Here is a 25,572-nt window from a genome sequence, read left to right as displayed (position 1 = left end):
TTTTCCACCCGTAGTCCCTGGGCACGTAAATGCAACATACAATAAATTAAAAACAGTTACTAAATTAGATGAAAGAGTGACATTAATGTGATGCCAAAGACAATATAAAACAAGATGTGTATAGAGCTTAAGTTTTACAGGAAATAATTTTCTCAAAATGATACCTGTTTACTGAATGCCCCTAAATTTCAATCTGAATTTTCAGATCAGGTGAATATTACATTTCTAAAAATGTATGAACAACGTTACAAAATAATTGATGAAGTATAATGTTAATTTTCCTAGTGGTCTCCCTCTTTATTCCTTTTCTTAATTGCTAGCTGATGATGTTTTAGATAATTTAAAATTCATTTTATCTAAATTCTTCCTTCTGGGTTAACAAATGAATCTGACCAACTGGTTGTAGATTTGAACTATATACTGCTGTTGTCAGTCCATGCCATACAGAAGTGCAAATTGACAAAGCAATTGAAAAGCCATTAAGTTGCACAGCAGTCTGTTCTCAGTCAAACAGATAAAGACCGGTTTCCTGAAACGTTATCTGATAAAATACTGAAAGTCAATTTTTGTCTTACATCACAATGCATTTTTCTCATTTATTACATCTTTATCACGTCTCCTACTGTGTACTGTACTGTACTCCGGTCTCAGTTAATTGTGCTGTTTATAAATATTTTGCAGTTGGCATTTGCAAAAGAAGGAAGCACAGAATTTCTGTTTTCCATAACACATAACACAAAAAGTATTCTGTATAAAAAACAGTGTTGAGTTATGTGAGACAATAGAAATTTGTCAGCTGTCAGAGATTTTTGCAAGGTCGTGTATACCAAGGTATCTCTTTTTTAATATCCTCTGATTGTAGGTTGGACTACTTTATGGCAATACATACAAAATGGCTGTGAATCCATGGCTTGATCTCTTCCACAGTAGAATTCTGATCCATTTCGTCCATGCGACTACAGGAATCCTGTGTTTGTCCACATGCTCCCTCTCTCCCCACACCCATTGCAAACCAGGCACAACAGTTCAGTCCCCCATGACATCAACAATCAGGGACAGCTGGAGAATGACCCATAATGCAGTTCAGCCTTGCCTTCAGCGTGGGAGGCTTCCCATTTTTCCTCTTTTCTTTTTGCCCCCCAACCTCCCCACTCGTTCGTGCCCACACCCTCTCAGCCTCCAAACCTCCTAACTATACACAAGCTGGACTTATGTATACACATTCCCCGCAAGCGAACGCTGACACATGACAAATCAAAGGTCTAATAAACAGCTTGTTCTGAACAATTTTCCCCCCACCACCAAAGGATGAAAAATAAACAAATCCCTGTCGGTTTGGCCCGGCCAGGCCATTTGGTAGGTCTGTCTGTCGATGACTGGGTGGCCCAGGGCTGCTCGGTGTGAGGCCTGGGATGGAGCCACAACTGTTTCCTGTGAGCAGCCCAACCCCCAGAACCTCTCCACAACTGGCTTAGTGGGTGGTATTCCCCTCCTCTTTCTTATCCTCACATCCCCCAAACTCCTACACCCTCCTCTCCTCTCTTCCTCAAACCCTCCTCTCCCCTTCAATGCTCTCCACTCCGAGCGCTCCTCCCCCCCATTCCTCCCTTCCAGTCAGTCAGTCCATCCATTCTCACAGCTTTAGTCCTTGGCTAAACACTTCCTCAGTGGCCTTGAGTGGATGGAGTAGGCTAAACAACATGTTAAACTCCTGTGTGCTGAAATTTAATGAAATAGTTTTTCGTCTGTGTGTCTACTTGTTCTTGTCTGCGTGTTTTTCTGCATCTTAATTGTGATGACATTGTTTAAAATGATGCCATGCAGGTGCTTGAGCTCAGTATACCTTCATCATTTATTAAATACTGTTATGAAGGAGTGTGCCCCCCTTCCCCCATTATGTAATCATTACAAACAACATGATAAAACCGTTGGTTTTCTGAGGTGTTATCCTTACCTAAGCTATTAATTCATTTCTTTTATATCTCTTTTTGAAATCATATCCAGTGAAATCTAGAACTTCTTATTTTAAATGATAGACCCACAGAGATAAATCATCTGTAGATGTGTGTGCAGTCTTAAAAGTTGTTGCACCACTTTGAACTTCTATGATGTTTGAATTTAAATGATTAATCTTGATATCTTTATTGGTTTTAAGTCAAGTGTTTCCAGGTATATGTCTCTCTCGTGTAAGCCCATAAATCTGAGTATTCTGACGGTCTTTATCTTATCACACCTTCTAAAATGAAGGCTAATGATTTATTATGTTTTGTGTGCGTTTATTGGGTATTTTGTAAGAGTTTGGTATCTTACTTAGCCACTCATAAATTAGAATTATCCATTTCATTTGATTTATACCCTGGGTGAAAATATATTGCTTAGCCTTTCCCTCAGACAAACTCAAACAGTGCTTTGCTCATGCTGATAAAGATTTCATGGGAAAACACTTGTGGGGGGCAGAGGTCTCTAATCTCCATCATGCTGTGTGGAGACTGAAGTCATGGAAAAGCAGCAAAACAATTTTGAGGTGATGGTAGTTTTGGTGGATGATTTGAGGAATTAAGAAAGGGTCTTGTATCTGTTGGCCTTGAGTCTGTTTAACTGCTCCCCCCTTTTTTTTTCCTGTCCAAAAGCATATTTTCTCAGTGTAAAGAAAATTGGCAGAGGCCATGGCTCTGTTCCCCTATACAGACTAAATAAACACACATGCATACTGTATGTGAGCTGACACTTACAAACCACCCAGGAAGGTTGACAGACTTGGAGAGGAGCAGTGAGAGAAATAAAGAAGACCAAAAGAAGAGATTGATGAAGAGTATTGAACTTCTTCTGTGCTCTTGTCACTTTTTTACAATTAATAGTTTTGGTAATAGGTAATGTTTTGACAGAAATAGCATTTGATATCCATATTTTACGTCTCTAAAATGGCTTCAACATTTGGGTTCTTAAAAAGGGTTAGCTTTTGGCCAGCAGTAGTCACTTGGGCTAATGGAGCAACTCTTAAATTCCCATTAGACTTGTAGTGCTGGTCCAATAGCATGGTAAAGGAAGATTGTAGTACATGTATGTTGTTAAGCTTGAAAAGAGGTTTTAATTTAGTTAATTGTTCACCATATGGTTCGCATTTTATTTTAACAAATGTCACATATCTGTAATATTAGGATGTCAACGTTGCATTATACAAAATGTCCAGCAGAGAGCAATATAGCTACAAACTGAAAGAGCAACATACAGCAAACTTTTGACTTGGAAATAGGAGTTCTAACAAGAGCCAATGTTAGAACATAACGTTCTAAGTGCACTTTTCTATAGTGTCAACCAAATGATGGTCTGGTGTGATTTATTGTTTCATAACTGAACTTAGTGTGCGTCCAACATAGCTACAGCAGGGATTTAAAACTTCTCCAGCCAAGGAGCCAAACTGAGCAAATACAGAGTGAGTCTGGAACATTCACTCATTAAAGCATATTAGTATTCTTGGCATGTGGGGATCCACTGAAACATGCCAGTAACCCATTTTGGTTCCCAGCCCATCATTTAAGAAAAACTGCTATATAGACTAAGCTTGCACTTCAAATACATCATTTCAAGCAGTGAAATAGTTCAGTAAGCAGTTTATTCACCTCTGAGCTCTGTCTCACACAGACCCGGCCCAGTGCCAACGTCCGCCTAAGTTTGCCCAGCTGGCAAATTTTATTTGTTTCTTCAACTATAATTTTGTTTATTTATTTGGTCTCTGCAGTAAAGAGTGGTCAGAAGCAGTACACACAGCTGAAGTTACACTGCAGGAATGGCTTGTCTGTCCACAGGTTGGTTACTTAACAGTACCACAACACCTCTCCACTAATCAATCAACTGAAATGGTTAGTTGATTTACGAGATTAATAGTAGCATTTTAGTGGATGCTGTAAACAGTCTTTTTGTTAATGGTTTGGTAGCAATACATTTCACCCACCAGATTGGCTAATATTACACTGTCAAACACAAAAGTCTGCCCACTCGATTAAATGTGTTATTAAACAAAAGTAAGACAGACTAACTTCTGCACCTCACATCCACCCACTCATCACACCACTTTGGAGAGCATTACACTGTGATATTTAATATAGTAATCATTCTTAAACTGCAAACCAGTTCACTGAGACTTCAGTGAGCTGGTTTGTATCTTAAAAATATTGACTAGTCAAGCAGCACATTGTAGTTTTCCTCAGACTGCAGTAGGGGTCAACCTCAGTAACCCATGTTTTGTCACCACGGGTGTTAGCTCATTCACTCAGGAGAGAAGCAAGTTCTGTGGTAGTGGCAGATGTAAATCCGTTGTAAACTTGCTGCTTAAATGAGACGGTGATTATGGGATGCTGCATAGCTGTGTTTTTATTTTAATGACTTAGCGTATTGAACTTTCTCAAATGTGTGTCTGTTAATATTATCATGCCTGTGTGTGGTCACTTGTGCACATGTGTAGGTATCAAATAAGTCAAAACATGTGAATGTCAGTCCGGTCACATGGTTAGTGGAGAGGACGTAACACTCAGAGCAGTCAGATAACAGATAATGTGGTGACTTATTGTTTGGCTTCAGACCCAATGATTAGTTCCTGAAACTGACTCTGGTTGAATGGATCAAGGCTGGTGAAATTATAGCCCATGCTAAAACCTGCCTTAAGATTAATCCTCCTCTGCGGCCCTCACTTTTAATGAATACATCACATTTTTTTTTATAATTCACAGACCATAATCACTTCCATATTTGTTTTGTTGTAACTCTGCCCCCTGTTGGTCGGAGCATGTTGCAGATGTTGGAGGACACAGTGAACACAAATGAATACAATTGAATGAGTATATCCAATGCCAGAGCTTCAGTCATCATAAGATATGATATATATATATATATAAAAAAAAATGTGCTCGCTTGAGCAATATCCGCACACATAACAAGAACTTTTGGAACCAACTACAAAATGGGCAACACCAATATTGACATTTAAAGTGATATATTCTGACATATTTGGTAAATAACTAGACATGTATGACACTTTTAGGGCACTTGTAGGACATTAAGTTCTTGTGGCCTACAGTATTGAATGCCATTAGTGTTATTGCTTTACACCCACAGTCACACACATGTTCAGTCACAGAGTGCAGCTCTTGGTTTCCCTGTTTCTCCATTTGGTTAGTAACTAGTCCACAGGGCCACTCTGTCACTCACAATTTCCCTGTTGGTCTTCATCAGTTTTCCATCTCATGCTATGTTAAGGACACTTCACTGTAAAATTAAGAAAAAAAATAAGTTTTTCAACTTAATTTAAACCTTTCTATTGAAACTTGAGTGGGAAAATAAAAAGCGTCTGAGACAAAGCTTTATCCACGAATGTAAAATTAGCCCATAAATTCTAAATAAGTAAGTTTCTTTATATGAACCATAAAGATTGAGATACTGCAGGCCTGCATACAACCTCTTTAAGGGAACACCAATCGAAACCACAAACCATGAATAGTGTAGAAATGTGTCAGTGTGCTTTTGAAATTAATCCTTAAAACCCACCAGTGTTTCTTTTTTTCTTTTTACGGGACCCAACAGAGAAGTCATGTGTTTGCTTGCATAGTGCAGCGTACAACATGTGGACCCCACAGTTCTCAAAGAAAAGCTACACCTATACCCAGAGTTTTACAGCCTTCTCTGAAACCACAGTGATGTGATGCACTGCAAACATGTTCATCTTATTAAGTCATTTTTGTCTATTGTTGAGTCCTAAAATCCTTATTTTCTTATATTAAGGAAAAAAAGCCTTATTTTTAGTCTTCCTTCAGGATACTGACTAATTTCTATAAAACAAACTGACGCGTATTGGAAACAGATTGAAGTAATCTTACTGAATTGGCAGATTGTATCACCTGTATTAAGAAAAGAAGACTTGTATGGTTCAGCAAAATGCAAAAATATGTAATAGAAGATTTCTGGATTAATGTTTCTGATGATTTGTAAAACAAAACTGTTTCACTTGCATATTTTATGCCAATAGTGCTCTGGCTCATGATAAGTAATGTGCTGTAAGAAAAGCAGCAACCGCCTTTGGTTTGAGACAAATAGAAGATCAGTATTATGACCAAGAAAGCTGAACTGACAAAAAAAAAAAAAAAACTTAGAAAGTCAAATTGTATAAACAAAAATTACAGAAATGAACAAACCACAGCACTGGCCACACTGTGCGGTCTGAAGTGCAGTTAAAAAACACCACAGCAAAGTTTGGTTTAGCATCAAAGATGTCACCACTATTAAAAACAAAAGATTGGAAATAGTCATCTTTTATATTACCACTGTAGCCTCAAAGTGACACAGTCATTTTAGTGTTGTTGTGTACTTACACTGATATATATTTGGATCACTTTTATGCAAAATTGAATGCTTTACGATAGTAACTAACTTTCATGTTTACAGTTCACAATTCATCTAAACATTAACTCGTCACTGTCAAATACTTGTTTTGATCCTTACTGGGTGCTCGATTTTCTTAAGTGGATGTGAGTTGGTTAACTAATGTACTTACAGCACTGTAACAAGCTACCTACAGTGTAGTGTTAGTTTTATTGTTAGTGCTCCCCAAATGTGTTAATGCCATTGTTTGCCTTCTCCATTGCATAGACAATGATTTGGCAGACCCTGAGACAAACGATATTGAAAAACCACACTTATGCATGGTGTCAATTATAGTTTATCCTCTGGTTTGCCTAACTTGCTTTCGAGTAAGGCTCTGCCTTATTGCTCCCCAGCCTGCCCCAGTCCTCCTCCTCCTCCTCTCCTCTTCACCACATGAAATGGCTGTCTGTGCCAGCCTAGCGCTGAGCCTTCATTAGCTTTTACTACCCCACTTGGATGTGTTTAGCTTTGCTCTCTTTCTTTGCCTCTCTGTGTGTCTGACTGTGTGTGTGCGTCTCACCCTCTGTATGTGTCTGTGTCTGCATATGTTTAATTACCAACCCCCGCCCTCCCTTTGGAGTACCCCTCAATGCCATGCCACCATATCATTACACTGTGGCTACAATTTAAACTTCAGTCACACACACACACACACACAGACACACACACACACCAACATACCCTGGCTGGCCTGCAAATTGTAAAGAGGAGACAGTGGGGTACTGTAGAGAGTTGCTTTAGCTCCTTTAGTCTCCCCTAAAATGGAAACGCACAAAGAAAGTGATGCAGAGAACATGAAAAACACAACAAAAAATGCAACGCAGCAGAGCACTACAGCACAAAGCATCACAACTGATCCACAACTACGTCTGGTGTTCAAACTGTTATTGTTTGAACTAAACAAACCACTTATAAACACAAGGCCTCTGCCTTACGAGGCTCATATTTAGGCCCTTCTGTAAACAGCAAAGCACAGAATGAATCAATTAAAAGGGCATTACGCTGGTTCCTGTTTATTTAAAACATGTTTACACTATATGGGCCCTCCCGCCTGTCTGCATGATTGCCTGGAACTTCATATTCCTCCCCCTCCTCCTCCTCCTGCCACCCCTCAATAGGTCCGGTCACGGCCAAGGTATATCAAACACACATACACACACACACACAGAGGGGGCATAGATTACAAACACATTTGTTATGTTGAAGAGCGTTTTCAGTAAATATTGATCTCGTTCTTCCTCTGTTTCTGTGAGAGATGATTAGAAGAACTCAGTTGGAGCAACAATCCGGTGCAATGTGCAATCACATTGCAGGAACACATATAAATACAGGCAGTCAGCAGAGAAATTCTATTTCCAAAGGAGATTTCCACAGGCTGAGAGTGGTTAGAGAGCAGATGATTGGATGATTAAATGAGTGTGCATGGATTGATTAATAAAAGATTCAACAGAAGATTTTTTGTAATATTGCCACCACATTAAAATAGGCCGCAAATGGCTTGATAGCAGTAATTTAAGTCAAATTGACAGATGACCTAAGTTATTACTTACTGCAATCGTAGACATTATTGGCTGACTGCTTTTCTTATTTACTCTTATGGTGTCCTTAATTTATTATGATCATCTATGGTTAGAAACTGTTATTAAATGTGATCCTACTACATTTGTCAATTGGACAAAAGGTATAAGAGCTATATGGCCTCATCTGAGAGGGTTTCCTATGAAATGTTTCATTGCAAAGTCAAGACTTGAACCACAAATGAATTAAGCAATTGCATTAAGAGCGGTCAGTCTCATATTTGTGCATTAACTATGAAGCTAGAGCCGGGGCACAGTTAGCTTAGCTTACCATTAAGAGTGAAAATGGGGGGAAAAGCCTGGCTCTGTCCTAAGGTAACGAAATCCTACCAGCACCTCTAAAGCTCTCTAATTAGCATGCATTATCTCTTTTTGTTTAATCCTTACAAAGACCGAAGTGTAAAAACAACAAGTTGCGGTTTTGTGGGGGATTATTTGCTGGAACTGGAGCTATAACATGCTAATTAGTGAGCTTTAAATTTGAGGGAAGGTCATGCTAGCTGTTTCCAGTATTTATCCTAAGCTAAGCTAACTCGCCTGGCTCTAACTTCAAACTGAACCAATATGAGCATCACTCTTCTTATCTATACTTCACGGAAAAAAGCAAATAAGCGTATTTCCCAAAATGTTGAATTATTCCTTTAATGCAGAACTTTGCATTAGATAGGCTGTTATAAAGATTGACAAGTAATGGCAAAATATAGCATATCCATTGACAGGGGAAAAAAATACTTGGACAACATGGACTAACTGTGGGGTGCCTGTGGGTTCTTTACATTTATACAAGTATATTACCGTAACATAAAGCACATGGGGTCTACCTGTCATGAAATGTTCTGTATGAAAACTTGCCTTTCCTTTCCTAATTTCATTCCGAGGTATTAAACTCATCCTCTTTCACGGGTGAGTGAGGAGAGAAAAATAATTTAAGTGTGACGAAACTTGAAATGGGGTCACTTCATGGGTTTGAAAGTGAATTAAAATTCCAGTAATGGTTTGAGTTTCAAACTGGGGACCAACTTCTGGATTCTTCTGGCTTTCATTCTCAAATCCTGCAAGAACTCTTCAGCAGATGTAACTAGCAGTGTTGCTTCTCCAAAAAACATACATATTTCTTTCACATCTATCACTGCATTGTGGCTGCGAGAGAGTTATTCTATTGAAACAAAGCATTGCTGCGGATGTGGAGAGAAACAATCCCCTTTCCTTAGATTTGTGTGGTATGTCACCCTAAAGTCTGCTTTTTCACTGGCTTTATAGCTAATTCCTCCATTCTTCTCTGCTGCGCTTAGTGCAAAAATACAAACACATACACCACCCCCTGCTTTACACAGACACGCATGCCAGTGCATGTTTTTGCACACACACACACACACTTTTCTTTACTAATCAGCCCTATTGAATTCCAGCAACAATGGGCGCTCATCCTCAGGCCACCCAAGCAGTGCACACACTCACACACACATGCATACACGCCGACACCAGCATCACCAGATCACGAGTTCAGTCTTTTGTTCCTTCATTGTGTTTTCTTTTCCTCCATTGATCTCACCTTCACACACAGGTCAGGAGTTGGCACTGGGAGATCGTGTTATCTGGACTATCAGCTGCTATCTGGGCCCACACACTGCACTCGCACACTGAAGGGAGGGGAGAGAGCTCCATTAACCACAGTCACATCCACTGCTCTAGCATTGCTGTGTAGAACTACACATGTAGGAGATTTACTGTAAAGTTGTGTGTACATGCTGTCTATGATTCTGTAATGTATTGACTGTGATGTTCCATTATTGCTCTTATCTCTACATTCCTTCGCAGATATGCACACTTATTAATTTTTTTTTTCCAATTTTACTTTTTCTCTTTGCCCCTCTTTTACTTTTGAAAAATATGTCTGATAATCAGTCATGGAAAGGTTCAAGGAGCAGGAGCAAAGTGAATCAACAGCAAAGTACGATATGTTTTACTGAATAAGAAACTCACTGTCAAAAGATAGTCACCAAAAACATAAAGTGCAACCATCAAACCGCATCAGTAATTCTGTTTCTTGGCTCAAGTTTTTTAGTGATCATTGCGCCAATGGCAGAAGATAGAGATGAAAGACTTGCCAAGATACATAATAAATACAGAAAAGGATAATTTCTTTCTGACATAAGATGTTTTTGTTCTGCTCAGCCACAACAAGAAATCAAATTAATGTGATCAAAACCGTTTCACACATACTCATCAATTAATCGTGAGAATGCAGATGGTGTATTAGACACATCTTGGGAGATTCCCAACATGACACATTATTCATAAACACACACACACACACACACACACACACACACACACACGTTTTTCGAGGTCGTTCATTTACAACATATTCTGTAAGACAATATTGAAACAGGAGGACAAGAAGTTAATAATGCTCTTGAAGGTCAGAGATCAGAATCAGACATATAGAACAACAACCCCTGGAGCTGGTAAGGTCTAACGACTTTCTCCAGGGGAGGTGGATGCTTGATGGCAGGTTCTTTGGTTTAAGTATTGCCTTTCCATACTCATTACACCATCTTGTTGTCCCATCAAAAAACCTAGATATCCACTTCCTAACGCAAACATAAAGAGAAGTCCCATAAAACTCTAAAGTATTCTCTCTCTTCTTATCTGATATTCCTTAACTGACTGCCTGATGCCTGTGTGTGTGTGTGTGTGTGTGTGTGTGTGTATTAAATCTATTGAAACCAGCCTGCGCGACAATCACATTTGTTTTTGATTATTTCATTAATTTATCCCTGGGACATTTAGAAGAAAATTAATGGGTGCTGTTAGAATTTAATGTCTTGCCTCAGCGTACTCTAAAATTAAAATGTTTTAGTATTATAACCACATAAAATAGAATAAGTATTTTGACTATAAAAATGTGGTACAGTGGCTTAGTAATTAGTGAGACACACCTAAGTAATGCTGCATTTTTGAGTGAGTGTTGCATTTTTGCCCCTTGTGTTCTTGACTTTGTTCATAGCTATGAATATTAATCTGAACAGTTGTTTACCTGATTTTCACCGAATGCCCTGCTATGACCAGTAACTGGACAGCATGTTTTCATTTTCTTGTCACTGAGCTGTAACATTAAATACAACATGTGCAGCCAGGATGACATCAGTTACAGGACAAAGCTGTCCTCATCAATGCACAACTTTCAAACTAAATCAATCTGGTCATATTGTTTACTGCTTTGGGATGAATATGAGACTACAACAATATATAAATGGAACTAAAGTTAAGGTTGCATTGTACCACATTGCCAGGTATGAACATTGTGTACTGTCTGCTTTTTATGTGTGTGTGAGTGCGTATGAGGTTTGGTTTAGAGGTGGACGTGCATGACAGTAACTTCAAAAGACTGAGGTATCAGATTCAGACGTGGGCTGCTTTGCTTGGGCTGACAAACGAGGAGCTGTTGTGTGAGAAGCAAAGGAATTTACAGCATCTACCTTTCATCTACACAGGTGGGCCTGTGTGTACGTGTGTATGTGTGTGTGTGTGTGTGTGTGTGTGTATTTGTGTATGAGGAAGCAAGGAAGTGTATATGTGTGTGAGTAGTTTGTTTTGTGTTTGAGTTTTTAAGAATGTGTAGTGCACATAAGCATAGATATCTGTGTGGATGTGTGCATGCTGTGTGTGTGTGTGTGTGTGTTTGTGTGTGTGGGTGTGCATTCACAAAGGCAGAGATTTAGACAGGCGAGTCACAACAATGATCCAGGAAGCCAGTGATCCCGACTTTCCAGGTGGTTCAACGCTCCAGTTCAGCGGTTCTCTGAGTTAATTCATTGTTCCTGAAGTGGGGACGTTTTAAACGCTGTAGTAAGAAAACACATGTTGCCAAATGTTAGCATCTGTAATAACAAATCTTATCAAACCAGCTGGAATTTCACAGTAAAGTGTTCAAGGTAACACATTATGAGGAATTATTTCCTAATCCAGGCTTGTGGGTCTTTCAGTGGGTGTCAGGTGACTGACAGAAGGCAGATTGTGATGTATGCCTGCACAAGATGAAAACACTCAGGCACAATGAAATAAAACCAATCTGATTCTATCCTGCAATGAGTTATCTATTTGATTACACACAAATTATTATAATGAAAGGCAAAACTCAAGTCAGTAAAAGTACATTCTCATTATGACAAAGAAGGCAACGAATGGCTTTTTAGGGTATTGCAATAATCCTGATTTTGTGTCCTATTACTATTGTTATGTTGTTAAAACAGAAAAAATTAAAGCCCTGCTAGTAGTAATTTGATGTTGCAGTGTTCATCACAAGCTGCAATATGAAAATGCTAGACAAAAAAGACAAAGTTGGTATTTTAGATACTTAAAAACAGTAGTGGGGCTGAAAATATGACACCGTGGAGGTAGAGGAAACATCATGGGGGTAATGAATGTCCTTGTCTAATTCCATGGTAATCTGCACATTTTGGCCTAAGGGTAGCACAAGAAGAAAGTTGCTAAAGTGTCCAAAATGGAAATGGTTCATTTTCTGGTGACAATAAATGCAGCAACAGCAAGAAGTTTTCAAGAAATCCAGCTGTTAGATTTGGAGATAACTTGTCATGGGTCAAAGTGTTGGTCAAGGGAAAACATTCTGATTGTAGCAGTGGACAAAAGGTCAAAGGATCATCCTCTGGGGACCGTGCAAAACCTCCATATCAGTGTTGAACACATTTTGCTCTGGAGCTAAGAGATGTGGATGAGTGAGCCTGGTTTGCTAGTTAGGGTTAGGGCTAGTCTGATTATTAAGCAAGACTTTTTAAGTATGTGAGGATAAAATTTTTCGGTCCAGACAGAGATTTTATGAAACAGCATCGTTCATAAAGTCTACTTCGTTATAATTTTAATTTAATGAGTTCAGTTTCAACTTTGTGTCCATGTTTAATGAAGCTGAGAGATTGTGATAAAAAAAAATCAGTATCTTGAACATTTACTTAATGTTATTAGTTTCAGTAAATACAAACATACTAAAACCTTTTGTTTGAAACCTCAACAATGCATCTTGATAATGGAGCAGGCATATTTAACCAGTATATTTAACCAGCAAACATTGTCAGTTTATGAGTTAGCTTTTATCTGCATTTGTGATAACAGGACTGACCCTTTAGCTCATAGCAGGGTCGCAGGCAAACACAAGGTTGAAAAGACTGGCAAAGACCACAGAAACACTTTTTTCATTCAATTTATTTTGTTAGTTAAATTTCTATAGCAGGTGAGGGAACATAACGGTCACACAAGGGTTTTCTTGAGCATAGTTTTCAGAAGTCACAGTGTTTTAGACATGGACAAGAACATTTTTTTAAAATGACAATGAAGAAGGAAGGGCCAATAGGAAACTTTAAAACAAGGTGTAACAGTGACACAATCCTACACACCTTCTCCTTCATGGTCCCCCAACTGCCCCCCCTTTGCTCCACCAAAAAAAAAAGGCCTCTGCTCTAAAGTGTTGTCAACCCTTCCCTCCCACAACCCCGCCCCCACCCCCCAATCCCAAAATGCAATCAAAACAAAAACAAACTCGGCAACAAATAGATATATTTATATATAATATATATTCACTCTTTAAAAATAGAACTTCAGTCTAGATACTAACATCTGTACAAACTACAAAAATAAAATTTTAATATAAATAATTTATATGGCATGACATTAACATTTTTTTGAAATAAACTACAAACCAATGCAGGAGATCCCCCCTGAACCCCCCCTCCCTTTAAACTCCTCACCAATGTCTGACAACACCTGCCGGCTGTCTATGGTCTGATCAAACTGTAAATGGTGCTTTGCTCATTTTGCTTAATTATTCACAACTGCACAGTAGCTACTTAACTTTTCTTTCGTATTTACAAAAGAAACCGAAGCTGCCACTTAAAAAAAGGCATTTAAAACATAGATCCGCAAGTTTTTCCCTGCAATTTAACCTGGCAGTGATGAGACAAATACTGAACAACAACGACAAAACTTTGTAAAGCAAATGACATGAAAATCCTAAGAATGAAAGAAAATGTAATGTGGCATATATGAGGTTTGTATTAGCAAGATAAGTGAGAAATTAGAAAGTCAGAGCAGGTTGAACGTGTTACAACCCTAAAGCAGCCAGCAAAGAAAAAAAATTAGAAAATAATAATAATAATAAAATAAAATAATCACTCCCTTTGCATTGGATTTCATAATTCCCTTTCAATATAATACGAGAAGGTGAACACAATTGTGAGAAATGTGAACTTCACCCGCTGTAGAGCTTACAAAAACTGCAGAAAGAAAATAAAATCTTATCACAGCTCCTTCAAGTAGTTCAAAACTGCAGAGGACATAGGGACACCATGACAAAGATAATACATGAAATGTGAATTAGGTGTGACTCATGCCAGCATGTTGGCTGACTCATCACATTCAATAATGGTCAGTTACATGCACAGATGATGGTGATAACTGACTAACAGTCTGCTACTGCTTCTTGACATTTTGTGTCTGGATGAGACACAACAGGTAAAACATAATACTGAGCTCTGAATGCTGTGACAACAAACGGACAAATTGAAGGCACAACGGTTACTACTGTTAAGAAAACAGTATCTGCTGTGTAATTCTCTGCTCTTTTTTTTTTTTTACAGTGCACACTGTGACAGAGAATGTCTATACTTAAAATACAACAGAGAGCGTGTCAGATGCAGAATATCTCACAGCGTATTACTGTGTACAAAGTTACTGACTTAAACCAGAGGGGGGAGAGGGGGGTACTGCATTTTTTAAGGCAAATCACTTAAAATTAATTTGAAGTGTAGCAGCGAAAAAAAACCCAACAACGACAACAACAACAATACAAACACTGACACTGACATGTATGTTCAATAGCCTAATATCTTAATAACATCTCACTTTTTGTGGACACTTTTTACATATAGCACATTTTTTATTCTATACATTGCGGGGGGGAAAAAAATCAACCGCCCCAGAAAAACAAATAATCTTTTACATCTGAACTTTTACACAAGAGTATACCCAAGTTATACAGTACTCTTTTAAATAGCTTCCTTCTTTTTTAGCATTAAAATATATACTCATAGATTTATATAATTCTTAAAACGTCATTTTTTTTCTTAATATGTCCTTGAAATAAATCCTCTCTTTTTCTGTGTGAAGTCTATGTACAGTTGAGAGTTCAAGACGCCATGTGACGCCAAGTTGGCGTCAAGGTGCTCTGGGAGGCAGCCAGAGACTCACAGAGAGAAGGCAGGGTGTGTGAGAGAGTCTAGCAATCTTTGGCTGCCTGGATCCTCAACCCACCTACAGCAGAAAAACAGACAAGAGAGAAAAGGGGTTAGACATTGCTACACAAGAGAAATTAGGCTAGAAAAACGAATCTCAGTAGAAAATTACAAGCCAGGTAAGCCTAAGATTGACTGGTCGCAAGCTCACCTTATGTCTTGCCGAACTGATGCTCTTTCTGGCCCTGTGTTGCTTCCAAGTCCTGGAGCTCTAGAGAGTCTCTCTTACATGAAGAAAAAATGTTTTTGTCACCACAAGTCCTTTTAGCAGCCTCAAAGCAGTCCGACTCGCTGTCTGTGTCAAAACCTTCATGCATGTAGCCTTGGTAGGCTGCCCCTGGTAAGGTCGGATGCACAGCTACCGTCACAGAAGCTGTGGCCGTTACCATGGTAACAGACCCCCCAGTGGAGCCTTGCTGCATCGGCAAGGTGGAGCTGCTATTACTATAGCTCGGCCCTTTAGTCCTGTTTGGCTGAGGCCCTCTGCTGTTCTGTAGCCTGGGGCCACTTTGACAAGTCCTCCCAGGGAAGTGAACTCTGTCGCTGGGTAAGTGTTGGCCAGGCAGTGCCTGAAGCCTCTGGGGGCCCTGCTGCTGCTCCCGCTTGTTCACATCCCAGCACGTAACCTGGGACCCGAGAGGTGACTGTGCATTGTGGGAAGATTCATTTAAAGGTTCTATCCTTCCACCAGTGCCTGTTGAATTTTCTCTGAATGGCTTCACCACCTACAACAAATAAAGTGTTGTTTACTTTTAGAGAAACACATGCATTTGAAGAATATTTGAACATGGATGAAGGGTTCATATCTTGCTCGTGTGGTCGTGCAGCTTACCGTGAGTTTGGGGAAGCTGGGGTTCTTGCTGGCTTCCAGCAGTATGTGAGATGTTGCAGGTGGAACGCTGGTGTGTGATGCTATGTACGCGCTTCGATCGCAGTACTTATAATCCTCCTCCCCGATCCCTGAAGTGGTGGTCATCTCCGAATAATACTCAGAGTCCGACGACTCTGAGAAAGCCTGCTGACGAGACGACCGCGGGTTGTGGTGGCCTGTGTAATAGCCATGGTGGGTCATCGGTGGAGGGAGTGGGGGTTCAGGGGACGGCGTGGGCAGGCGGCTGGAGTTGTCAACCGGGGTGACCTCAGCTGGAGGGCCCATCATGGACAGGAGGACTGGCAGGAGAACCAAGCCATTCAGCATCCCCAAAACAGTCAGGATGGCCAACACAGCAAAGAAATACCTGAAGGACGGAGAGATGAGGTACGTTAGTTTGAACATGAACATTAAAAAAACACAGTTTCAGATTAAACACTGAACAGGTTTGCCTGACCCTTGTCTTCTGGCCTGAATAAGCCAGATCGCATACACACATGCATGTACTCACATACTCACATTCACACAGAGCCACAATCCCTTTAATCTTATTTTCTTTTGCACTGTAAGGTTTTTAGGGATTTGGCAAAAATTCAGATGGATTTAGAGTATCAGCCAAACTCATGGCACTTTTACACAGTAGACAATTTTGACATTTTTCTGTTTAATTTTTCTTTTAATGTGACAAAAGAGGCCTGATGTTTGACATGGACTAAAAAACACATACACACATGCACATGCACAGCTCCAAACACACATAGTTGGCACATGAGGAAGGGAAGTAGCTCAGGGGAAGAAGTCAGGGAAAGCCCAGTGTTTGTGTATCAAAGGCAGGGGGGGCAAATCTGATTCCCCGCTCAGTCCAACTAAAACATGCTTTGATGCCTCCACTGCTGCTGCAACAAGACTTTCTCTCGTTCTGTTTTTCACTCACACTGTGTGCATGTGTCTGTGTGTGTGTGCGTGCGTGCATCTCAGCGGAGCTCTGAGGAGGCCAGGGGTGGAGGCAGGCCACAAGAAAGAGCTCCACAAGAAAATTAGAGAGAACTCCACTTAAACACTAACAGAAAGCAGAAAGCAAGAGACAGCAAGATGCTAACCACCAGCCAGACTTAAAGAGGTAAAAGAAAGAGGGAGGAAAATGATTGTTGGAATGAAGAAAAAAAAAGCCAACAAGGACAGGGATAATAGCTGCGTAATGTTCTGGAAACACGTTTCTTTCCTCTGAATGGACTACTGCAATGATTATTACTACTACTTTACTTGACAAAAGGTCACTCTTCAGGGAAAAGTTTATGGTTTGCATGCTGTGTGTGATTTCACAACCCTTATTTGCACCCATTTCAGCCCCTCCACTTATTCTGACATATTTTCCCTTGTCCTCTTTAACCGCTGTCGTTTGTTTTCTTTCTTTATCAGAAGCATAACGCATGTCCTCATAACCACTTCTGACAAAACACTTCAGGGAGATATTTTCAATTTCTTGCCGTCTGCTCAAACCATGACTGTCTTCAAACCACACACAGATATTTTATCTGCATGCTTTATTGAATTAAAGCATGTTCACATACAGACCCTGAAATCACAAATAGGGCATAGGACTACACTTCAACTACTTAAAAACAAAAAACAAGAAAAAAAAAAACAAGAGAAGAGAGAGACAGAAAGAAATGAGAGTGAGACGTTGGTGGGACCTCCAACAGTGTCTCACTGTTAGGAATTCTGTTGTTTATATAAACTGTAATCTTTTCCATTCGTTGTCAGGGCCTGGGGAGCCGTGTGTGAGAAAGAGAGCTTAAGTGTTTACATGCCTGTACGTATGTGCATTTCTCCTTGTGTGTGTCTGTGTGCACGCATATGTGCCCCGCATGTGTGTGCATGCATGCTATGTTCAGTGTGTATGTGAGGACTCTGAGCGGAGCTGAATTAGGCTTGCTGTTTATTCAGTGCATTACAAGGCCAGAAGATGTTTACAGCAGTATATTTATGCTGCTCCCCAGCTAGCCAGCTCTGGCTTGCCCCATTCACCCGACCACAGCTACAGCTACAGCTAAACAAGACCTCCAACCGAGATACTAGACCCTTCTGTCTCTCTTTCTCACCCCGTCCTCTGAAAATGATCTCTCACACAGCCATGGGAGGAGAGGAGAAAAACAAAATGCTCTCTGTGACTTTCTCGCTCCCAGTCCTACTTCCTATTCATTCTTCATTCTTTTTCTGTCTTTCTACATATTTACACCTCTTTATCTTTCCAACCCAACACTGTGGAGGATACGTTCATCTAACATCTATCTATCCACCCACCAGGACCTCATATCCTTGCAAGGAAGCCACCCTTAGAGGACTTCTCCTCCTCTCTCTCTCTCTCTCTGCCTCTGTCTCTGAATCTGCAGAAAAACTGTGCTTTTTATGTCATGGAGGCCTGTTGCAGTCTGTGAGCTCAAGGTTGTGGTTTCGGGTTTGGGCCTGGACCACATTCGGTTGAAAAACATCGAGCTATTTGCCTTTTTTCCACTCTGACCATGAAACAGTGGTAGAAAACACACACACACACAAAGTACACACAATTTACATGCACGCTCACACACGCAAGGAGTGATGTCTGTTGGTGGGCTTCAGACCATCTGACTGGCTGACCAGTTCAAATTTAGCTCCACTTTTTATTACGGCACCCGACATGGTGGGAGAGAATGCCAAGCGGATGATAGGAATTTTTACAGATTCCCTTGTGTGTGTGAGTGTGGTTGTGAAGAGACACGGAGAAAGGAGAGTGAGGGAAAGGAAGAGAGGAAGAGGAGACGACGAGGAGAGATGGAGAGAGAGAGAAAGAGCGAGACATCACCCAGTGGGTAGCAGAACACTTCCATGTTTACGAGCAGCTGCTACACACCCTTGATGTTTTCCCCATTTGTTGTGCTCTGAGGTTGGGGAGACAGGAGATGGATGTGTGTGTGCCTAGAGTGACAGACCCAGGTGCATATTTGTCACCGTGTGTGTGTGTGTGTACATAAATAGGGGTATAACATTTCCACCTGCATGCACCACTGACCCCCCACAAGGCTTCCTCCCATCCCCAAGTGAGGCTAGACAACTGGCTCCACACACACACACACAACACACACACACCACACACACACACCACACACCACACACACGGTGCCGTGTAAAAACCAAAACACTGCTTCTTCTGCAAGGTACAAATGGGTATCTAGAAGCGTGTGGAATGAGTTTACTGTCACTCTCTTTTCACAATAAGCACCAAGTCAAGCATTACAAAAAACAATTACATGGCTACACACACAACACACACACACGAGTATCTCACCTCATGGATGAAGTCAAACTCTGACCCTGCCCAGCTTGAGAAGGCCAGCATCGTGGGAGATCGGGGCGCCCGTCAACCACCGGGGGGCAAACATGTGCTCCAGAGCCACTTGCAGAGCGCTTGTTTCTGTTGCCAATCGCTGGGACAGGAGCCTGTGGCGGGAGGGGAGGTGGAGAGGGAAGAAAATTGAGTTGGAAATCTTACCGATCACCCAAAACTCGTCGCTTGCGGCGACGGCTTGGCCACGCTTCAGAATTCCTGCATTTGTTTTTGTTGGGGAATCGGCTACGGCTACCAAGCTTCCTAGGTAAATCTTTAATCAGCACTTATTTTACCTTTATACTTTCCATTTCAGGCATTAAGCCGCAGGAGTTTATTTTTTTGCCAAAAATTGTTTTTGCAAAATCAGCTTTTGCATTATCTATCCTTGTAGTTGGTAAAAATATTTTAATCATTTTACAAAAATATACTGGTTAAATTTAACTTCCCTGAGGTAGGTTAAATCCACCTTACAAACTACCACTTGGTGATTTTTCAGTCACATTAATTCTTATGTAGTCAAATTGTTGGTGTGTAGTATGTATTTAAAAGTCGACCAAAGCATCAGGTTTCAAGTAAAGGTTAGGGTGTTTAATTTAGGGGAAGCTCAGCCCCCCCCCCCAACAGTTAATCCATTGTGTGTGCTCTTACTTTGTGCTGAGTCCTTGACTTACCAGTGGCGATTGTGCAAACAGTGAACTCACTCCGATGCCCACAAGAGGCGATCAGGATAACCACGGGATGGCACTCAGCTTGTGCCAATCGACCCATTTGATGCAAAACAACCTCCACCGTCATCATTGGCATATACACACCCTGAAAGAACATGAACAAGACGTTGTTAAAAGTGACGCATTTTTCGTCGTGCCAATTGCTTGCTGCATTAATTACCATTAAGGATGATTTGGGGGAACAAAGCAACGTAGGCAAGACAAATAGGGGCATGTAAACAATAAAAGGGAGAATAAGGGGCTTTCGCTTATGACTGAGGTTTACCTTTTGCTTTCTTACCCCGGCACAATCTTTGACCCGTTGCCTCAGGGGATTTCAAACCACGTGGCCATCAAAATTACTAACACCCTGGAGGCTAATACCTTCCTTCCCTTCTCCCCTTCCCCTCCTTTCCTTTTCTTTTTCTTACTTTCTTCCAGAGGGTGGGTCTGAAGATGATGGACAGGCGCCTGGACAACAGAGCTGTGGCACTCTGCTCAAGTATTATCATATACATCTGTCTCTGTTTGGGTGGAAAACAATTTCTCTTGTTTTTAACTAGATTAAGCAGGCCCGTTTGCGTTTAGTTTTATCTGGTTTCCGTATTTGTAATGCAACAATCTTGAGTAAATGTTACTGTAACCGCAATCAAACAGCAACAACAAGTCTTAAAAAACAAGGAGGGAGAAAACACGTTCCTGGCCAACGGAGGAGCTTTTGATCTCGTGGGGGGCTCGGAGCTGGGGGGCCACAGTTAATTGGGAAATGATAAAAAGCCCGTTCTTACTTTTTTGCTCCCCGCCACATACAGGCCGGGGTGGAGCCTTCACAGCGGGGCTGATGCTTGGAAACCATACATGCATGCTAGCTGCTGCCTCTCTCTGCTCTGTGAGACTGTTGTATGTGTTGCGCGTCTTAATCAGTTTGTGCTAGGGACTGCCCCTCACTTAAGATGTAAACACATTCCAACTGAAACCGCGCGCTGTTGTTTGTGGCTACACTTCAGTCCAGAGGTTGGGATATGTGGGATTTGTTTATGTGTGTGGGCGTTTGGGGGGGGCGCCTGTAAGGCACCACGGTCCCCACCAGCTCTGTGGTGGTGAATGTTTTCCACTGCTGAACACTGCAGGACTGTCTCTTTCTCTCTCAACATACACACACACACAACACAACACACACACACACACACACACCACACACACACACATATCCCTGGGATCGGATGGGTTGAGGCAGGCCAACGGGTGCAAAACCTGGGCAGATCTGTCCGTGTCCCAAGTCTCTCCCTCTCCTTCTGCACAAAAGCAGTGCCGTGAGCGGGTTTGAGGTAGAGGTTCAGGAGGGGCCAAAGCTTTCTTGCCTCCTTTTGCTTTCCTTTTCTCCAAGGGCCGGCCCAGGGCTACGATTAGAGATGACAAAGGGTCCCCATGGTGTGTGTGGTGCGTACTGCCCTCGCAGAGAAAAGCGGGCCCCCTAGACGCGTTTATTGGTCGAGCCTGGTGCTGAGAAGGGTGAGAAGAAAGTGAGGGAAGCAAGAGGTGAGGGGGAAAAGCGGCTAATTGATGGTTGTTGGAGGTAGCATGGGAGGTGAAATGGCAGACAGGACAGGCCAAGGGTGGGAAAGGAAGGAAAAGCCAATAGGGAGGGGAAACGACGGAAGAGCTTTTAGGACATTATAAGCGAGTTCGTAGGGCAAAGTGATTTGGTGGCTTACAATGGATGGCGCCAGTCCAGGGTTGAGCAGGAGCAATCGCACCAGCCAGGAAGGTGCAGGCGCACCACGCCTGATTGGCCAGCAGGACCAGTGGGTCTGAGTCAATGTACTGCTCCCAGAACGGATGGGGTATCCGTTTAGGGTAGGTTTGGAAAACTCCCTTGCCGGGCCTAAAACTCAATCACACGGCCCGCCACGCTCTCGGATGGCTCCACAAAGTTCAACCAGGCCTGGCGAAGGCGTCTCAGGTAGAAGGGGAACTGCGGCAAACTCCAGGGGGCTCTGCAGGCTAGGGACTGCATGGAGAAGGAAGTGAGATTTTTGAGATCAGTCAATTGCTGTTTTTTACTTGCGAAGGCCCAATTTCCGGTGTATCCATCGCCAGGGCCAAAATAATGCATTTTAAGCTATTACTGCCGCCAGATTATCCCCCTGTAGCTGTCATTACTTGTCGTGCAATCCACTCCTCTTGGGGATGGGGGGTAGAAGTTGGCCTGAGGAGGCAGCATTAGGCCGAGGATCGGTTGCTGAACCCGACTGTCGGGGTAAATGTAAAACACCTCTTGGGGGGGGGATCAAACCCTCTGCATCCACCAACCGGCGCGGAAGTCAGCTAGAGGACAACGGATTCAAAGGAATTCTCGATTTAAACAGTCTAGCTTTTGCTCAGGAATATTGGTAAAAGAACAGCTTGATAATGTAGTGACGGGTTGTCACAATGCCACACAGCTGGACATAAGTAGGAGATGACATGCTGGATTTTGTTTAAAGTATTCTTGCCAGCCCGTACTAACATTACCTGGCTGTAGTTGAAAGGCTCTTTCTTGGAGGCCGGTCTGGATGGAGCTTGTATGGCCAGAGGCTGCCGTTTCCTCTGTTGCCGTACGATTTAGCTGTCAGACGGTATCCTGCCTGCCTAGCCAGTTCAGCATCAAAGCAGATTGAAGACCTTGCGTGGTGGGGTAAAACACACACAGAAGAAAGGCTTATTGTGGTTGTCAATTTATACATCAAATGATGATGTCTATTCATCAGTAAAAATTATAACCGCTTTCTGTGTGGTCTATGTGGGGCAGGGTGGATTTTTTGGTTGAAAATGTGATCAATGTTTCCTTTTCCGTTCTTTTTTTCGCTGGCTCTTGGGGTTGAGCTGGTTAGCTATCACTTCCTCCTGGGACTGGTATTATGACACGTTTCTAGCCAGAGGACACACACACACACCACACACAGAGACACCACACACATGCAAAGATCCCTATGACCCCAACCCGTCTAAGGCAACAACCCCACCCATGAGGCCTCAGGGTGGATGGGGTAAACAGCCGATTGAACTTATTTCACTCACCCCTTAGCACATTCTCTCCCAGCACACACATACTTCATCTCACTCCTGTCTTTAGTGAAAAAAGCACACCTGGAACAACCTGTTGCACTCTCGGACAGAGACTACTTATTACGCAGGATCATAAAAAAAAAAACTTACTGAGGAGCTGAATTTGGTACCTCTGAGCGTCCTGGAAGTAGTGCAGCCACGATGGCGGGCAGCTTGTTTGTCACTGCTCTGCCACGTATCTAAGGAAATCTTGGAAGGCGTTTATGTGCCCAGCTGGGATCAGCCAGCTCTCGTGACGGGGCATAATCACAAATCCATCCTGGGTCACCAAGGTTACATCTTGTGAAGGGAGAAGATACTTGAACTGGGCATCGATGGAAATCGTACTCCTTGGTGTCGGGCAGTCTGGCACGATCGTCGGTTAGGTAGAGGCCATCCTGCGCCATTGGGTGGTTCCTTATACAGCGGAGGCTCCCAAGAGTTGCCCCCAGGAATATAGAGAACTCTCTCGACTTATGGGATCGGACCTCTTGGATTCTGTTGGGGCTATAAGGAGGAGCCAGAAGATAGGGGAGTCGGAAAGATAATGTGATTCATCTCCCCTGCGCATAGTGGATTGTATCAAGAGTTTCAGTGCTCTCAAAGGAACGGCTTGTTGACGCCGGGACGCTACTTAGTTGATTGAATGAAGTTGATTATTTTAGAGGTATGTTATTTTCGTGAATTTCCCGATGTGTGATTGGATTATCGCTCTTATACTATCTTTGTGTGTGTACTATGTGGAATATTTAAAAGAATATTCAGGTGGTTTGTGTGTCCTCGTTGGGGAGTCTTGTCGTGATATAAGTGGGGTGCTCGAGGAGCTGTGGGGAAGTGTATAGGAGGGAGTCTCTCTGGTCGGGAGAATGTTATTCCGTTATGTGTGTAAATTGGTGTAATCAGGGTTAGATTTTGCGTGGTGAGGCATGAATAGAACCTGTGTGGTCCTAGCTAGGTGTGTAGGAGGGAGTCAGGATTTTGGTAAAAGATTATATCTAAGCCAGCCATGACTTGTCGTGGGTCTTTGGGCATCATAGTTGCGGTTTGTTTATTTGTGTAAGGTCGTATAATGCTTGTGTTTTATGACAATTTGGTGGTAAACATACATTTGAAATAGTAATTCTTGGAGTAGAAGTTAATTTTATGTTATACCTTGTGCAGTGAGTTGTGCGACGGTTTTGGGCGCAGACTGGAGAATTATGATTGGCATTATGTTGCGGATGTTGGTGTTGGGTGGAGATCTCATGGTGGAGCGTATATATAAAGTATTTTAAGGTGTGATGGTGATTGTGATGGGTATCTTTAGGTAGATGAAGATTTGCTTGGTGCCCGCCGCATTTTCCACTCACTCTTTTGTGAAATTGCCTTGCAAGACTAAAATCTTCAATAATTTACCATGACAGTCTGTTTATGGATCTGTGTTAGTTGAGTCATTGTTGTAGTGAGCTGTGGTTCACTGTATGGGAGTGGTGTACATTGGCGGGTAGCTCCTGTCGGAAAGGGGCTCGAGGGACCTTTTGGATTAAAGGGTGTAAAAAATTGGAATGTAACTGGGTGCGTTGTGGACAGGACAGGGTTGCCAGTCGTGGGGGGTGTTGCTGTGGGCTGCTTTCCAGCATCTGGGACAGGCTCGTGCGGAAGAGAGAGTGTATGTGTGTGTCTTGTCAACGTGTCAGTAGCTAGGAGTTGGTATGTAAGTGTCAGCATTAAGGTTGTTTATCCATTAGATCTGGAAAGATGCAGCTAATGTCACCTTAGCGTCACTGACCTAGGGCTGCATTCCTTGTGTCAGGGTTCCAAACTGCTGTGGGCATATGGTGCAGGGAGAAAGTGATAATAGGAAGCAGCACGCAATGAGCGAAGAGGTTTTAAAAACTTCGACCACAATGAATAGGCCGCAATGAATTAGGGAGAGAATAGTCAGAGTTAGAGAGAAGTAAAAAATTAATTTTAGTGAAAAATGTACGAGAACAGTTTGGTGAATTTATTACAGTACCATTTTCAATACCCAGATGGCGGGATGTGTTAGGGGTCCTTCTGACATTTTTTATACAGATTTTCTATAGGGTATTACTAGACCAAACATAGAAAAGTAATAGAAGAAGCATTACACTCTAATCAACTAGCATAGAGAGGGTATTGGTGGAGCTTCATGTAACTATAGTGGCGATTCCAAGAGTATAGAGGATGTGATTGTAAGAGTTTGTTGATTGAGAGATGAGAGGGTGGGCAGAGAGTTATTGTT

At 41.9% G+C, this 25,572-nt stretch overlaps 1 protein-coding gene across 1 annotated transcript in view; it reads right to left on the bottom strand.

Annotated features, from left to right (window-relative positions):
- Positions 1 to 14,864: 14,864 nt before the first annotated feature.
- ptch2 (patched 2) overlaps positions 14,865 to 25,572 on the bottom strand; it is a 34,244-nt gene continuing 23,536 nt past the window's right edge. The window contains 6 exon segments of the mRNA XM_035670421.1: positions 14,865 to 15,314; positions 15,447 to 16,020; positions 16,128 to 16,537; positions 19,497 to 19,521; positions 19,523 to 19,597; positions 19,599 to 19,643. Coding sequence (XP_035526314.1) covers positions 15,448 to 16,020; positions 16,128 to 16,537; positions 19,497 to 19,521; positions 19,523 to 19,597; positions 19,599 to 19,643 — 1,128 coding nt within the window. The 3' untranslated portion in view covers positions 14,865 to 15,314; position 15,447.

Source organism: Morone saxatilis, unplaced genomic scaffold (genome assembly GCF_004916995.1).
Source record: "Morone saxatilis isolate NCDOM2014 unplaced genomic scaffold, NCSU_SB_2.0 Contig23, whole genome shotgun sequence".
Taxonomy (NCBI): Eukaryota; Metazoa; Chordata; class Actinopteri; family Moronidae; genus Morone; species Morone saxatilis.
This window is presented reverse-complemented; position numbering and strand designations above follow the sequence as displayed.